At 42.8% G+C, this 15,630-nt stretch overlaps 2 protein-coding genes and 1 pseudogene across 2 annotated transcripts in view; 2 read left to right on the top strand and 1 right to left on the bottom strand.

Annotated features, from left to right (window-relative positions):
- The first annotated feature begins 3,153 nt into the window (after positions 1-3,153).
- Positions 3,154-8,905, top strand: TIMCC (TIM double twin CX3C motif chaperone). The gene is made up of 3 exons (XM_024756433.1): positions 3,154-3,304; positions 4,228-4,368; positions 7,402-8,905. Exons 1-3 carry the CDS (start codon positions 3,218-3,220, stop codon positions 7,588-7,590), a joined length of 417 nt encoding a protein of 138 aa, XP_024612201.1. The 5' UTR covers positions 3,154-3,217; the 3' UTR covers positions 7,591-8,905.
- Positions 5,202-6,472, bottom strand: LOC112407235 (non-histone chromosomal protein HMG-14 pseudogene; annotated as a pseudogene).
- Positions 8,906-10,393: 1,488 nt separating the features above from the next.
- SNRPG (small nuclear ribonucleoprotein polypeptide G) overlaps positions 10,394-15,630 on the top strand; it is a 9,799-nt gene continuing 4,562 nt past the window's right edge. The window contains exons 1-3 of the mRNA XM_024756363.1: positions 10,394-10,505; positions 13,668-13,690; positions 14,582-14,706. Of these exons, the coding sequence (XP_024612131.1) occupies positions 10,474-10,505; positions 13,668-13,690; positions 14,582-14,706 (180 nt within the window). The 5' untranslated portion in view covers positions 10,394-10,473. The remainder of the gene's footprint in view (positions 10,506-13,667; positions 13,691-14,581; positions 14,707-15,630) is intronic.

The following is a 15,630-nucleotide window of genomic DNA, read 5'->3' on the forward strand; positions in this document are numbered from 1 at the left end:
TATAATTATTCAATCAAAGCTTCAAATGTATTTTAATAAAAATTTCTGTGACTTCCCAAATGTTAAATTCCTCATTCTACAGAAGGTGGTATTCTTTGTGTGAGAGTTTTCTTTTCCTCAGCAGACTTCCTAACCTACCAAGGAATAGAATATCATGACTAGAAAGTGATAACATAAGAATTGTTTTTTGAATTATCAGTTTGATGCATAGAGGTTCATCTAGAGCTCTTTTTTTTTTTTTGCGGTACGCGGGCCTCTCACTGTTGTGGCCTCTCCCGTTGCGGAGCACAGGCTCCAGACACGCAGGCTCGGCGGCCATGGCTCATGGGCCCAGCCGCTCCGCGGCATGTGGGATCTTCCCGGACCGGGGCACAAACCCATGTCCCCTGCATCGGCAGGCGGACTCTCAACCACTGCGTCACCAGGGAAGCCTCCGGAGCTCTTTAGCCTAGGTTGGCCAAAGGGCTTTCTGGCTGTCACCCATTGCTAACGTGAAGTTCAGTCAAGGTGACAGCAATGAGCAAATTTCACTTCCTCCTATCATCCCAAGGTCCCAGGGCCCCCTTTATCCCACCCATATCTGAATATAAGAAAGAGTCTTGGCCTATGTATTGCCACTGTTTTTCTCTGGCAGAGTGGCTAGGAGTATTTCGGACGCTGTTGGGCCACAACCAGGGTCTGAGAGCAGAGCCTCACGTGCAGGGGAGGTAGAAAGGGAATCAAGATTATACAACTGACCATCCAGGACCCTGAAGGGGCTCAGACTTGTTTCCAGTGAGTCAACCAAGGCTGGGCCACACAAGATCTCGAATCCTGAAACCTCGTTTCCTACTCCCAAAGCACCAGGAAAATAACACAAACAAGGTATCTGAGCTTCCTAAAATGAGATTAAACTGCTTCCACCATGTAGGTTTCCAAAGCCAAATGAAGTCAGGAATCATTTTTCATAAATATACTAAAGAACCATTCATTTCATATAAACAAACTAGTAAGGCTGCATTACTCAAGGACTTTTAAATTCATTTCAGTGTGATTAACTGGGCTCCTAAAAGTAGGACTTGTTGGAGAGATTCAATCTGACATTTTAGAAATAAGGGGGAAAGGTGAGACATTTCAGATTGTTCTATAACAAAGAAAGTAAGAACTCTCCATGGAATATGGAAACATAAGTATAAACATTGTCGGTCATAACAGAGATTTCCTACTTCACAGTTTGGAGTTAGCTTATGCAGGTTGGAAGTCTAGCTCCACCGATTCTAGCTTCTAAATATGCAACCTTTGGCAAATGGCTTCACCTCCCTAGACCTCAGTTTTCTGCCGTAAGCAGGAGAAAAGTGGGTAATAAAGTTCTCACCTCATAGGATTGCTGTGGGTATTAAATGAGATAACCCGTATAAAGAACTTAAAACAAACCCTGGCACATTCAGTAATAGCCGGGGTCATTCTAATTCCAGAGGCTGCTGGTAGCCGCCTCTAGACTGGCTTGAAGTGTAAACGATGTTTCAGATGCTGAACAGTGGTTTCCTGGAAGTTACCAGCCCCTGGGCTAGAGAAGGACCTTGAGGCTTGAAGTCTTTGGGGTGAGTCAAGCGGCCCACTGCCCTCAAACCAGAGTTCTGCTGCCATCTAGTGTCCGGTGGCAGCAAATGCCTAAATTCCAAAGTCAAGGTCCCTTTCCTTGTGTCCCTCACTCATTATTCTCCTTTTCTACTCCAGGTTCCAAGTCAGCAAAACCACTTGGCTTCCCCAAAGCTTCACGCTGTTTCACACTCTGTTTTGTTCAGGCAGCTCCCCGTGCCTGGTATGGCATTCTCTTCACCGTCTCGTGTGCCAGGCAAAAACACCCACTTGTCGTATCCTCTAAGGAAGCGTTCCTGAGACACTTGGACTGCTCACTTCCTTCTTGCCAGCCGCGGTCACCCCGTATTAGCACATCTCTTCCAACACTACCTGTCTGCCCCCTTCACCCTCACCAAGGCTCCCCTGTGGACCCTCGTCCCTACCACAGTGCCTTGTGCCTAGCACGCACCAGCTACAGTTGTCCCTTGGTATCCGCGGGGGGTTGGTTACAGGACCCACTAAAAGTCCTGACACCGACACTCAAGTATCATAGTCGGCCCTCCATATCTGCGGATGCGGAACCCAGGGATACCGAGGGACGACTGCATGTGTTTAATCAATGAATATATAGGACAGTAAAGTTGAAGGTGGGGTTGGGCATTCCTGATAGAACTGCCAGGAACTCAGAAACAGCCCACTGTTACTGGCGTATACATGCTTCATTGTCGATTGAATATCTGTAGCCCCTGCGTTGCTCCTTTGAGGTTAATAATTTCTCATTAGAAATAAATTCATAAACATACATCTACCAACAATCCAACAGTTCCACTTCTAGATATTTACCCAAGAGAAATGGACATCTATGTCTACAAAAGACTTGCTCAAGGATGTTCATAGTCACCACTTTATTCAGAATAGCTAATAACTGGGAAAGACCCAAATGTCCATCAACAGAGGAATGGAAAAACAAATTGCTGTATGTCCATTCAATGGAATACTATTCAGCAGCAAAAAGGAACTGAAGATAAGGCTCAATCTCAAAAGCGTTATGTTAGGTGAAGAAGCCAAACCCCCCAAAAAAGTACATAGGAATGATTTATAAATTCTAGAAAGGGAACGTGTAATCTGTCATGATAGAAAGCGGATCAGTGGTTGCCTGGGGTCTGGAGTGGGGAGATAGGGAGGGAATGGGCGGGGATTGACTGGGAAAGGGCAAGGTTTGTTAAAACACATCAAGGTGTTTACATCTAAGATCTGCGCACTTATCTTTTATGTTAATTATATTAAATATTTTTTCACTTTTTTTCAGCAGAGATTGGCACAACATTGTAAATACTTCAATTTTAAAAAATAAATACATAAGAGGGACGGAGGGAGGTAGAGGGGAAAATGCAGTCTCGGCGCTTACACTGCCGGCGGAGGTGGGCGAACCAGGTGAAGGAGGCCTAGAGGTGGGCGGGGACTCCGGGTGGGGAGGCCAGGGAGCGCGGGCAGAAGCTAGCCGCCGTACGTGCAGTTGCTCATCTCGGACGCTAGGCGGCGGCGTGGACCCGGAAAGGGCTCACCGCGGTGACCCGGGAAGAGACGGCGAGGGGGCGGGCTCGTGCCCGGGAGTCCATGTGGGCGCCGGCGCGGCAAGGAGCTGCGCCGTGTCGCCATGGCGGAGCTGCAGCAGCTCCGGGTGCAGGAGGCGGTGGACTCTATGGTGAAGAGTCTGGAGAGAGAGAACATCCGGAAGATGCAGGTAGCGGGTCGGGGGCCGAGCCGGGAGGAGCCAAGGCGGTCCGGGATTCCTGGCCCCTTCCCGCAGCCGTCGCACGATCCCCAGTGCCACTGCCTCCCTCCCCGCAGACCCGGGTCGGGGTGTCCCTGGGGTCGTCGCGGTGTCCTCTAAAGCTCGGCTCACCCTCAGACAGAACTTCTGGAGCTTCGGCTGAGCGGATGAAATCTGTGCTCCCTCGCCATGCGCAATGCCGTCTGCCCCCAAGGCCAGGCCGGGGGAGGGGGTGTCCCCGGGGCAGGGTTAAGAAGCCCTGGTGTAAGACGTTCAGCCTCCCCGACCTTCCCCACTTGCGCGGCCCCTTCTGCAGGTGATCAGCCAGAGGCCCGGAAAGAGCACAGCCAGGGTGAAAGACCGGAAAGGGGACTGCGCTCGGCCTCCTCAATGGCCAGGTTATGCCCGGTTCTGTTGCACCGAACCTGGCACCACACAGCGCTGGCTTATGTGCTGTTCCGCTTTCATCTCCTAAATGTTTTGTGGCTGCTGGTCCTGCTTCCCTAACCGGATTGTGGGTTTCCCTTGTAAAGGTGCCCCTGGAGTCAGTGGACCAGTTGCTCCCTGGTGGAATGTAGGTTACTAGATTGCTGACCTCTGGACCGTGTGGTTTAGGCACCAGGTTTTCAGAGCTTGGCTTCATCTGACCCTCCACCACCTTCCCTCTCCACCCAGCCTTCGATTCAACAAGTGCCAATGAGCTAGCGGCAAGGAGGCTGTGAAACACTACGCTAGGCACCGAGGATAATGTTCCTCTTCGTGGTTTTAAGGTCCTGATGTCTATTCTAAGGAGAGGTGCGGGTATGATGCTTCTCCTAGCCTCTGTTGCACTCCGTGGTCATCTCTGTCCCGGAGGCTTTACTACCTAACCTCCCTCTGCCCTCCCCCCACAGGGCCTCATGTTCCGGTGCAGCGCCGGCTGTTGTGAGGACAGCCAGGCGTCCATGCAGCAAGTGCACCAGTGCATTGAGCGCTGCCATGCACCTCTGGCTCAAGCCCAGGCCCTGGTGACCAGCGAGTTGGAGAAGTTCCAGGTGAGGGATTCCAAACAGATGACCCTAGCCCTTGATGTTGCTCTTTTGCAGATGACATTTGTTCAAAACTCTTAGCTTTAGTGTCTTGGTTCTGTGTTAACATTTGTGACAGTCCTATGGCCAACTACTCTTTACACAGTTTCAAATTTTGGAAAAAGTCCAGGAGCTTGAGTGCTGTAAAAATTTCCCATAGAAACAATGTAAAAGGGAGTTAACCAAGGGAGTTCATGACCAAGAGCCTTATGTTTTTTTCCCCCATAAATATCAAATACATATGTATACTGTATAGTATAAAGCTTTCTAAAACATATTAATTCATTCTTACAACAGCAGAATCCCCAGGAAAGTGGAATGGGCCAGTCTTTAAAGCGTACAGATTAGAACAAGATCCTGCCGTCATTTTGTGGATATTCCCACCCAGGATGGTCCTACTTGCTACACCCAGGGGGCAGCTCCTGTGTCACTAAAAAGCAGCCATTTATGTGAAGAATTATTATTGTTGACTCACCAATGCCTGACTCACAAGCCTCTTTGAGGTCACTAAGAGCCTCCCTGCAGTGTCCCTCTCTGGAGCAAAGGGTATCCACAACTTCCTTTTACTCCCTTCCTCTGGATATACTTTCCTGGAACTTGGGGAAGCAGGGCCCACCTCTGAACCAGTTTTCATAGCCTGGGATTCTGTTCAAATGGAAAAATTCTATCTAATGTGGTACATTTTTACATTCTACATAAAATTCTTCAAAATTACTGACACTATAAAAGAATAACTTCTCCAAGATCATGGAACTTCAGGGGGTTTCTTTGTGTTTGACACCTTATTTTATAGATAGGGTCTTTCAAAATTTGCTTCTTGAATTACTGTACAACTTTCTTCTTCCATTCACTTTTTTTTTCTATCGTAATTGAGATTTTATTGGTTGTTTTGAGGATCAATACACAGACATTTCAATTTGTACACAATTCTCAACATACGTACCAAAAACCTAAAAAATCATGTAGTTGTGATTCTTTTCTGAACAGTTATTCCAGTGACTTTCCAGCTTAAAATTTGGGGGCAAATTTTCCTTCACAGGATATCAAGTACCAATATCTTCAAATATTGATATGCTGTTACATCGTAAGTCCCACTAATTCACAATTTAATATCACATACACTACATACGCAAATTGTCAATCGTTGACAGCACATTAACAGTTACTAGAAGAACTGGGCTACCACGACCAAAGATGTTACGGAGTGCACAAAATTCTGCCCAGGAGAGCCAAGATCAAGGGGTGAGTGGTTTGCTTTAGGAAACAATTCTACCAAAAACAACGTGGGAAGAGAAGTAATTTAAAGTGTTTAAGACATTAAATGCACAAGTGACTCCAAACTGCCATTTGGTATGCTTTGTATTATAGGATAGAAAAGCTACCCTCCATCTGTGGAATGTTAAGCTGACACCCAAGGCAATCAAAGCCTCCCATATTCAATATCCCACTATTTCCTGGTTGTACCGAAAAATAAACAACCAGCAAATGATTTCACCTCTGAAAAAAAAGCATTTACACTTAAAAAATGGGATGAGGTGGGATTCCTTCCTTTTTAAAAATGTTTCTAGAGCTACTAAAAAACCTGCATTTACAAAAGAGTTGATAAAAATATTCCTCTGGATTGTACAAGAAGGGAAACAGGGACCCCTGATAGGACCAGGTGTGTGATATTAATCAGACTTGGTTTCTTTCTCTCCTGCTTCATCAGAAGCTGGGCTCTCCTCATTTTTAGTTTCTCCATTTTCTGCAGGTAAGTCTTCTTTAGCCTCTTGGTGAGCCACTTCAGCCTGTTTTCCCTTTCTCCCCTTTTCCCTTTTGTTTGCACTTTTTTGTCGGAAGAGTTATCCTTTCCTGCCGCCTTTTTTGGCTTCGTTTCCACTTTTGCAGGAGCCGGTTTAGCTGACTACCTCGCCGATCTCCTCTTGGGCTCCTCCTTCGCCGCCCCCTCGGCGGAGCTGACCTTCCTCTTAGGCATCGTCGCGGCGGGGCTCCGAGAGCCTTCTCGAAGCTGGGCTGCCTGGCCGCTGCCGCTTCTCCCTCCGCCCGAGCTGCTGGGACCCCTTCCATTCACTTTTCACTCCTCCAATCAGACTGACTTTTCCACTGTGCCAGAACCACTCTTGCCACTCCCTTCCATGGGAGTGGTCATTTCTCATTCTTCATCTTACTCAACCTACCTGCATCATTGACACAGTGGATTACTCTCCCCCTCCTTAAAAATTTGTACTCAGTTGGCCACCAGGATAGGATGACTCACTCTCCTGGTTTTCCACCTCTCTCCCTCTCTCCTTTCTTGTTCTCATTTACTGTTTTTTTCCCTCTCCAACCTCTGAAGAGCACTGGAGTGCCAGGGCTGTCCTTGGATCTTTTTTCTTTTCAATCTAGTTCTCTAGTCTCATAGCAAATATCATCTATATGCTGACAACACCTACATTCATATATTTAGACCAGCTTTACTCCTGATCTCCAGATTCATGTATCCAACTGTTTCCCCCAACATCTCCACTTATTTATTTTGTTTGTCTCTCTCCCCTCACTGGAGTATCAGTTCAATGAAGGCAAGAATTTTATCTGTTTTACTCATTGCTGTATTCCCCAACATTAGAAGAGTCCCTAGCACATAGTAGATGCTCAATAAATATTCGTTGAATTGAGTATTTTTCTGTAGCAAGTACAGACCTTATAAAATCAAGGTGTTTGAAAGTCTATAGTTGATAACATTAGCCTCTAGTTCCTTCTCACCTCCTGGAAGGGGCTTCTGTACAATTTATTCTATTATTCACCTGCTTTCTAGTGATGCTTTCCCTGGGCCCTCGTGGTGCCACCCTCTGTTTCAATCAGGACAATCCTGGTTAATTGCACGATAGTGTCACTTTAATTGATCAAGATAACCCACGTAATATGTAGAAAAATACGTAGCACAGAGCCTGGCACGTGACAAGCATTTGGCAAATAAAGGCCAGCCTTTCAGTTCCTCTACCCTTTTCCCTCTTGCCGCAGGACCGCCTGGCCCGGTGCACTATGCATTGCAACGACAAAGCCAAAGATTCAATTGATGCGGGGAGTAAAGAACTTCAGGTGAAGCGGCAGCTGGAGAGTTGCGTGACCACATGTGTGGATGACCACATGAACCTCATCCCAACCATGACCAAGAAGATGAAGGAGTCTCTCTCATCCATTGGGAAATAGATGTCTGCTATTGGCCATCGGGGCTGAAGGCAGGAGTCCATTTAAAAAGAAATGGGGATTTGGGTTTTCTAAGGAAAGTTTATGAATGAGGAAATTAAGGATGGCAGCAAGTTTAAGGCCTATGTCACTTGCCTCTGGACACTGGTTCCTTTGTGTTTGAAACCTAGAAAGTGAAAAACCTGGTGCTAAAATTGGGGTCAGAGATAGCACAGGAGAGTTTTTATGAGCCTGAATTTCACGTGGCAAGTGCTTATCCTGGCAACAGGGAGTCTCCCTTGTACCAAACCACAGCCCTCCAAGGTACCAGATTCTCTTAGTACACAGATACCAACAGGCTGGCAGGTTCATCTGACCTGCTTATGAGCTGGTGGAGTGTGAGGAGAGGTGTTTCTGTTTGTTGCCAACCTCCTGTTTACCAGAAGGATCACTACAACGTTTCCCACAAACTGGAAATAAAACAAAATCCATGAGGTCACTAATTTAGAAGGGGAAAGGGGGCTTCTAGGGATTTGTTTTGCGTGGTTTTGTTTTATATACAAGGGCATGAAGCTACTTTAAGATGTAGAGTTGGGAGAGGTAGTTTCGATAAAAACTTTGAAAGGGTCCTTGCGGATATTCATTTCTGGCCGTCAGGATGTGGATGAGCATTTCTTAAAATTCTCACACATGACATCTTTCAGCCTGGAGACCCTGCAAAAATATAAGAAGCGCTATCACACTGGTAGGGGAAGCAGACCTTCCCTCTGACTGGCAGCCATGATGAGCCCTGAGGCTGTCAGCAGCAGAGTCAGCTGAGTGACAAGACAATCTTGCAGTGACACTCACCCTTGAAGGGAAAGGGGATTTTGATTGTGCTATATGCTAGTATTCAAGAATGAACAGTGAAAGAGGAATTGTTAGCTGCTTAATTAGAGTTATGAAGTACTGGCTTTGGAAAAATCTGGTTTTCATAAAACAAAATAGAATGAAAGCCTACACCCAGTATTGCTTACTTTGCCCCCTGTGATAACAGAGCTCTGTTGAAACAATCCCTTGGCAACACGAAGGTCAAAGGAGAAAAAGTAAGCAACTCGGGCAAGCTGTGACTCCTTTAGAGCAAAAACCGAGACAGCCCTCCGTTACCAAATACTACTTTTGCGACATGCGTTGTTCTTGCCCCAGTTCTGGCACCTTATTGTTTTATTAAGGACCTTGTGTTTTTACCAACTTATTACTTGAAATGATAATATAGCCTGTCTGTTTGCTGTTTCAAGACTGTGATATATTTTCCTAGTGGTTTGGTTTTAAAAATACATAAGACTTAATTTTTCTTCCACTATTGTGTTTCTTTCCTTATATCTGGCCAGTGAATATATAACTTTGTCAGGATGCTTCTCTTTGTAATGTGTGAAATAAATTTAAGAGGTCCAGGGGAGTGAAAATTAGCTATATGTTATGGTTCGGATGCTTGAACTTTGAGGGCATGCTAGGGCACTACAAACTGAAGTCTGTTAATGTAAAAAGACAGAAACTATAAGGCTGAAAAAGAAATTCAATATCCACATCAGGTCTCTAGCTTCAACTAAACACAACAAAAAATGGAAAAGACAGGCAGTTATGACCCCTGTAGAGAAAATGCAATGCCTGGGATTTTGAGTACCAAGAGAGTACAAAATAGATGATGAGTTTAAGTCTTTACTATCACTGGTATTTAAATAGAGTCATTCCTGAACATGAGGAATGAACTGAATCTTGTAGAACCATCCCCTACTTAAAATCACTAATGCTTTTCTATTTTGGCCTAAGTCTTCTATAATCCCAATTGTATCTGATTCGTAAATGTAGATGCACTTATTTTGGATAACTTAAATAGGCAGAGACCACTGTTTACACCTACACTCTTGACTTGAAAATCAATACCTCGTATTAGAGATCATTTGTGTTCGTATTAGAGATCATTTGTGTGCTGCACTCACGTTTTATACAGAGAGACAATGTACGTTAAGTGGGGTTTTGGAGGCATTGTTAACAAGCATTGCAGGCCCGACCATAGGGAATACACTTCTGGGCTCTAGATTCAAAGTCTTGGAAATTGAGGCCCAATCACCCTCTTATGGTGCAGAGGTCACTCACTAACTGAGCTGTTACCAGAACCCTAGACTTAGCATGACATTCTCCTGTGGGAGTATAGGCAAACCTCTGAGATACTGCAGGTTCTGTTGGAGACCACCACAGTGAAGCAAATGTCTCAATAAAGCAAGTCACACATGAATTATTTGGTATGATCACAGATCACCATAACAAATGCGATGAAAAAGTTTGAAATACTGTAAGAATTACCAAAATGACACAGAGACACCAAGTGAACAAATGCTGTTGGAAAAAGAAAAAATGGCACCAAGAGATTTGTTAGACTCAGGGTTGCCACAAACCTTCCTTCTGTTTAAAACAAAAACAAAAACGCTCGATCTGCAAAGCACAACAAAGGGCAGCGCAATACATGGACATATCCCCACACATGCAAAGAAATATTAGGGGCCCACTCCTCTAGAGCTTATTTTCATTTGGTACATATGAATAAGATACATGTTGCAACCCACAAAGACACGGCATTAACCAGGTTCCTTCCGAAGCTAGAGGCGCACCCCGATTTTACAGACGGGAAAGAACGGGGCTCCCGAAGGTCCCATCCCTCCGTCGCTGGCGGCGCAACCGGAAGCTTGGGACTGATCGACACTCTCAGGCCTTCCCTAAGTATCGCGAGGTGAAACAGGAAAGCGGCCGACAATCAATTGGCTAACGGGATGAGTGACGTCAGACGCAAAGCGCCGGGCCTACTGCTGGAGTGAGAGGGACGACTCGAGTTCTGTTTGGAGGCGTCTTTGAGCTCCTCGAGTAGACATCATGAGCAAAGCTCACCCTCCCGAGTTGAAGAAGTAAGTATGTGTGAGGGCCGTGCCCAAATGGCAGCTTATTTGTGTGCCTAGGGTTCCTTAGGTCCTCCGCCATTCCCGAGAGTGCGCCTGGCGTGCGTCTTCTGGTCCGTGGCCGACGAGATGCGGGCCGGTGTCCCGCGCTTCGGGGCCTAAGACCCGGTCAGACGTAGCATTTCGGCCCGGTTGGCAAGGTTACCAGAGGCAGCAAGGCGCCTCCGCCCGCCGAGTTGCATCCCAGGCCCGAGCTCCAGGCCCCGTCTCCCGCACGCTCTCGCTCGTTGCTTGAACATCTCGAATGCTACCCTTTGTTGAACATCTTGAGTAGCATCATGTTCTAGATAAGGTGGCTGGAGAGTAATTCTGTAAGGAACTAAGAAGATGGGTGGAATGGAAGTGTTTGAAAGTATATGAGGAATCAAAAGCCGCCTTAATCTTAGAATGTGTTTGTAGCTGTTTTTTTGAGCTTTAACTTAGAAATCACATTCCTTTTTCTTGTTCTCTTGTTCTTAGGTTAAACTTGAGTGTCGTGTGATATCTTGCTCTGTTAACAGAGCTGTGTGAGAATATTCATTTTTTTCTAATTAGAGAAGGCTAGGTTGTTTGGGGGGCGGGGGTGGGGTTTGAACCCAGTAAAGTCAACTTAAAGTAGGATAGTCCTACTTTAGATAAGGCCCATTTTAAAGTTTTAGCGTCCTCAAACACTCTTGGTTGAACTTAGCATGGGCCATGTTTCCTAAGTAACTTCTCTGTCTTGTTTAGTTGGATAGCACAAAGGATGGAAAATTGGTCCAAGGATCAGTTTGTGAGGCAGCCAGCCATCTGGTCTGCCATGTGTACAGTTCATTTATTATCAGCCCCATAAAGAAGTCAGGCTTAAGGAAAAGTTCATATTTGATGATTTTACACTTAAATGCACATTTGTATTGAAGCCATCTTTTGTACAAAAACTCGTGTGTATTTTAGTTGGATCTGTTATAAATTTAAGACAATTATTAAATAAGCCTAACATTAAGAAAAAAAATTATTGCTGTGAAAATACTTATCCAATTATCCTTTTATTGGTGAGCTGGTAAAATCTTATGTGTCCTCTGGCTTCATCAGGAACTGGTGAAATGGTAATTATTTTTTAACAGAAGGACCATTCTCTATTTGTAAGGTTTCCTTTTTGATTCTTAAGACATTATTTGAGAATTTCAGAGGATGAAACTAGTTTTAATACCTTTCTCTTCTTATCTCTAGATTTCATGAATTGTGAAATCCTGGCAGGTCTGCCTCCAAAATGACTTAATTTTTTTCTTCCTTTAATTTCTCACAAATAACCATCTTTTACACTTTTATACCATCCTCCTGGTTTAGCATAACTCAGTGGTTCTTAACTGAGGGGATGGGAGTCTGGTTCTATCAGCATCTAGTAGGAAGAGGCCAGGGTTGCTGCTAAAACTTTCTACAATGCACTGGATATCATGCAACAACAGAATTATCGGGCCCCAGATTTCAGTATGCTGAGGTTGAGATACCCTGGCCTAACCAAATTCTTAGTCCTGCTCTTAAAAGTCAATGCCAGGAACTTCCGTGATGGCGCAGTGGTTAAGAATCCACCTGCCAATGCAGAGGACACAGGTTCGAGCCCTCGCCCGGGAAGATCCCACATGTCCGGGGCAACTAAGCCTATGTGCCACAACTGCTGAAGCCCACGTGCCTAGAGTTTGTGCTCCACTACAAGAGAAGCCACTGCAATGAGAAGCCCCTGCACCGCAACGAAGAGTAGGCCCCACTCACCCCAACTAGAGAGAGAGCCCGCTCACAGCAACAAAGACCCAATACAGCCAAAAATAATTAATTAATTAATTAAAAAAAATAAAGTCAATGCCAGAGTAGTCTTTTTTTTTTCTCTTCCAGTTTTTTTGAGATATAATTGACATACAGCACTGTGTAAGTTTAAGGTGTATAGCATAATGATTTGGCTTACACGTGCCACAGTAGTCTTGCCATTGGCTGGTTCTGCTGCAATAACTTATTGCTGTATACATAACAAAGTCCAGGTTTCTTGACCCAGCATTCAAGCTCCTCCATCAGAAATCCAGGCACCAAATATTACACACACTAACATTTGAGTGCTGTGTTCTCTAGCCAAACCGAACCATTTGATTTTGCTCAAACTTTTTCACTGCTGTGACTTTGGAAATTTTACTTAACCTTTCTGAGCCTCAGTTCCCCATCTGTTAAACGCTGATACTTATTATTAATTTGTGTGTATGTAATTTATAAAAGCCATCATAGGATTAAATAAGCTCATGTGTGTTATATTTGTTTTATGTAACATATCCTATTAAAATAGATTATTTTCTATATCATACTATATCTTTTTATTTGTAAAAACCTATCTTACACCTTCTGTCAGCCCCTTTCTCTTATTTATCTTTGAATTCTCCCATGATTTATATTAAAATTGAATGAAATTTCATATTTTTTTAGCCTATAACTGGAAGAGGTAAAAACTGGTTTGACTACATGTCTTCATATTCTCATACTACCCTGCTGAGATGGACTTTTCTTGTTTAATTCAGATTATTTAAAACTTCAAAATATGCATTTATTTTGCTAAAGCGTAATTATGTGTTGAAGACTATCCTGAACACTTAAGATTGATGTTTAATATTAAATAAAACAACACTACGTATTGTCTCAAATATAAAATAAAATAAAATACCTATTGGATTGGGTATAGTTTGATTACCTTCTGGTTTCCTCACAACTTTGTTTGGTTTTGGAAATAACTAAAAATATAACCAAATCTTTGTTTTTCTGTTATGGTTGTAAAATCCTGTCATTGAAAGTTAGGTCAGTATTGAACAACAAGAATGGTTTGTAATTCACATCAGTATAAAGATGCAATTTAATGTACATTAATATATTGTAAATCCATTCCATTTTTGTTTATCTTCCCTTCCCAAATCACATTGCTCAGTTAGTATGAGTACTAACTGAGGTAGCCCATCACTCTCTCATCCTTTACCACAGTACAGTTTTTACTCTTTTAAATTTCATTATTCCTATTGTGTATATTTTAACAGATTATCCTGACTATACCTACTTTTGTGCTTACTTGTGCTTAAATTTTTTTAATTAGTTACATAATCTTTACCCCTTTTGCTTTTTCAGATTTATGGACAAGAAGTTATCATGTAAGTCTTTTTGGTTTTTTATTTTTGGGCCTTTTTTTTAATATTAAATTCCTTTTTACATGTGCCTTGGTGGTATATAATGTTTGAAGGAGCAACATTATAAAAATTCAAAGCACACAGAACCTCTAATTCATATCCATTAATTAAGCAGGTTTATCAAAATTCTAACTAGACAGTTTTATTTACTTAATTTCTGATACTTGGAAGTTTCACAGTACTTCAGACTCTTCATTATTTCATATAAGCCCTCTCTCACTTTGATAAAATTAACAGTATTTTCTATTTTATATTTGAAAACTTAACTTTTTTCCTTTAAACAAAGGACAGACAAGGACTAAAATCTAACCTGTACAGTACTCGAAGTATATAGGGGTTAAGACCATGGCTTTAGGAGCGAGCAGCCTTCAGTTTGAATTCCAGCTGTACCCCACAGTAACTGTATAATCTTGAACCAGTTATTTAAAAATGCTATACTTCAGTTCCTTCATAAAAAGTCAGGATAATTCTACTTCATAGGATTCTTATAAGTTTAAATGTGGAAGTAAATGTAAAATGTTTAGCCCAGTGCTTGGCATATAGTAAAGATAGTAGATTATACATCTCAAATACCTGGGTTTTATCTCACCTAGTTTTTTTAATTTATTTGGTTGCTCTGGGTCTTTAGTTGTGGCAGACGGGCTCCTTAGTTGCTGCAGGCGAACTCTTAGTTGTGGCATGCATGTGGGATCTGGTTTCCTGACCACGGATCAAACCTGGGCCCCCTACATTGGGAGCGCAGAGTCTTAACCACTATGCCACCAGGGAAATCCCGATCTCACCTAATTTTTAATGAATAGTTTAGTTGATAATTAATGGTCAGTTTTATTAAAATGTCTTTTTCCCTTTACACAGTGAAATTAAATGGTGGCAGACATGTCCAAGGAATATTGAGGGGATTTGATCCCTTTATGAATCTTGTGATAGATGAATGTGTGGAGATGGCAACTAGTGGGCAACAGAACAATATTGGAATGGTGGTAAGTAAAGACACAAGATTTCTCTTAAGATTTCATTTTTCTTTTGGAATAAGCATTAACGTCCCTTCTATCAAACTCTTGGGTTAGACTGAAGTTAGGCAAATTTCAGGCAAGATTAGACATTCCATCTCCCTTTTAGTTTAATTTAATGACAGTTATTCAATTGTGATAATATCCCAGTTACCTGTAGGTTAGATCCAAATCTTACACAGAACCCACTGAGGTCCTTAGACTTGAAATGGCTGTTAGAAATCATTTTTGAGCTTTATTCTATAATAGAGACACATACTTGTTCTTTCACTAGAGCAGTAGTTCTCAATCTTAGTTGTATTTTAGAATCAAATTAGTCTGGGATGCAGCCTAGAGTTTTTTAAAGTTCCCCAGATGAAATGGTACAGATGAACTTATTTGCAAAGCAGAAATAGAGACAAAGATGTAGAGAACAAATTTATGATTACGGGGGCCGGCAGGCAGGGGTGATTTGGGAGATTGGGATTGACATAAAAAAAAGCACTGTGTGTAAAATAGATAACTAATGAGAACCTACTGTATAGCACAGGGAACTCAATACTCTGTAATGGCCTCTATGGGAAAAGAATCTAAAAAGAGTGGATATATGTATATGTATAACAGATTCACTTTGCTGTACAGCAGAAACTAACACAACATTGTAAACCAACTATACTCCAATAAAAAAAAATTTTTTTAAAGTTCCCCAGGTGATTCTAATGTAAGGCAAAGATTAACCAGTGATTGAGAGCATTTACAATCAGTCATTGAGGAGTTTTTTTAAAAGCAAGCACACAAAAATTATGCCTAGAGTCCACCTCAGAGCAATTGAAACTGTATCTCTAAGGGTGCTGCTCTCTTTTTTTGTTAAAAGATATTGTGTAATTTTTTTTTTTTTTTTTTTTTTTTTTTTTG

The sequence above is a fragment of the Neophocaena asiaeorientalis genome, unplaced genomic scaffold (assembly GCF_003031525.2).
Source record: "Neophocaena asiaeorientalis asiaeorientalis breed wild unplaced genomic scaffold, Neophocaena_asiaeorientalis_V1.1 scaffold303, whole genome shotgun sequence".
In the NCBI taxonomy this organism is placed as follows: domain Eukaryota; kingdom Metazoa; phylum Chordata; class Mammalia; order Artiodactyla; family Phocoenidae; genus Neophocaena; species Neophocaena asiaeorientalis.

What these genes read in the sequence shown, in the direction of transcription:
- TIMCC (XM_024756433.1), top strand. Translation starts at nt 3,218, where the DNA reads ATGGCGGAGCTGCAGCAGCTCCGGGTGCAGGAGGCGGTGGACTCTATG. An exon ending in AGAACATCCGGAAGATGCAG is followed by an intron (nt 3,305 to 4,227) that starts GTAGCGGGTCGG and finishes CTCCCCCCACAG; the next exon opens with GGCCTCATGTTCCGGTGCAG. An exon ending in GCGAGTTGGAGAAGTTCCAG is followed by an intron (nt 4,369 to 7,401) that starts GTGAGGGATTCC and finishes CTCTTGCCGCAG; the next exon opens with GACCGCCTGGCCCGGTGCAC.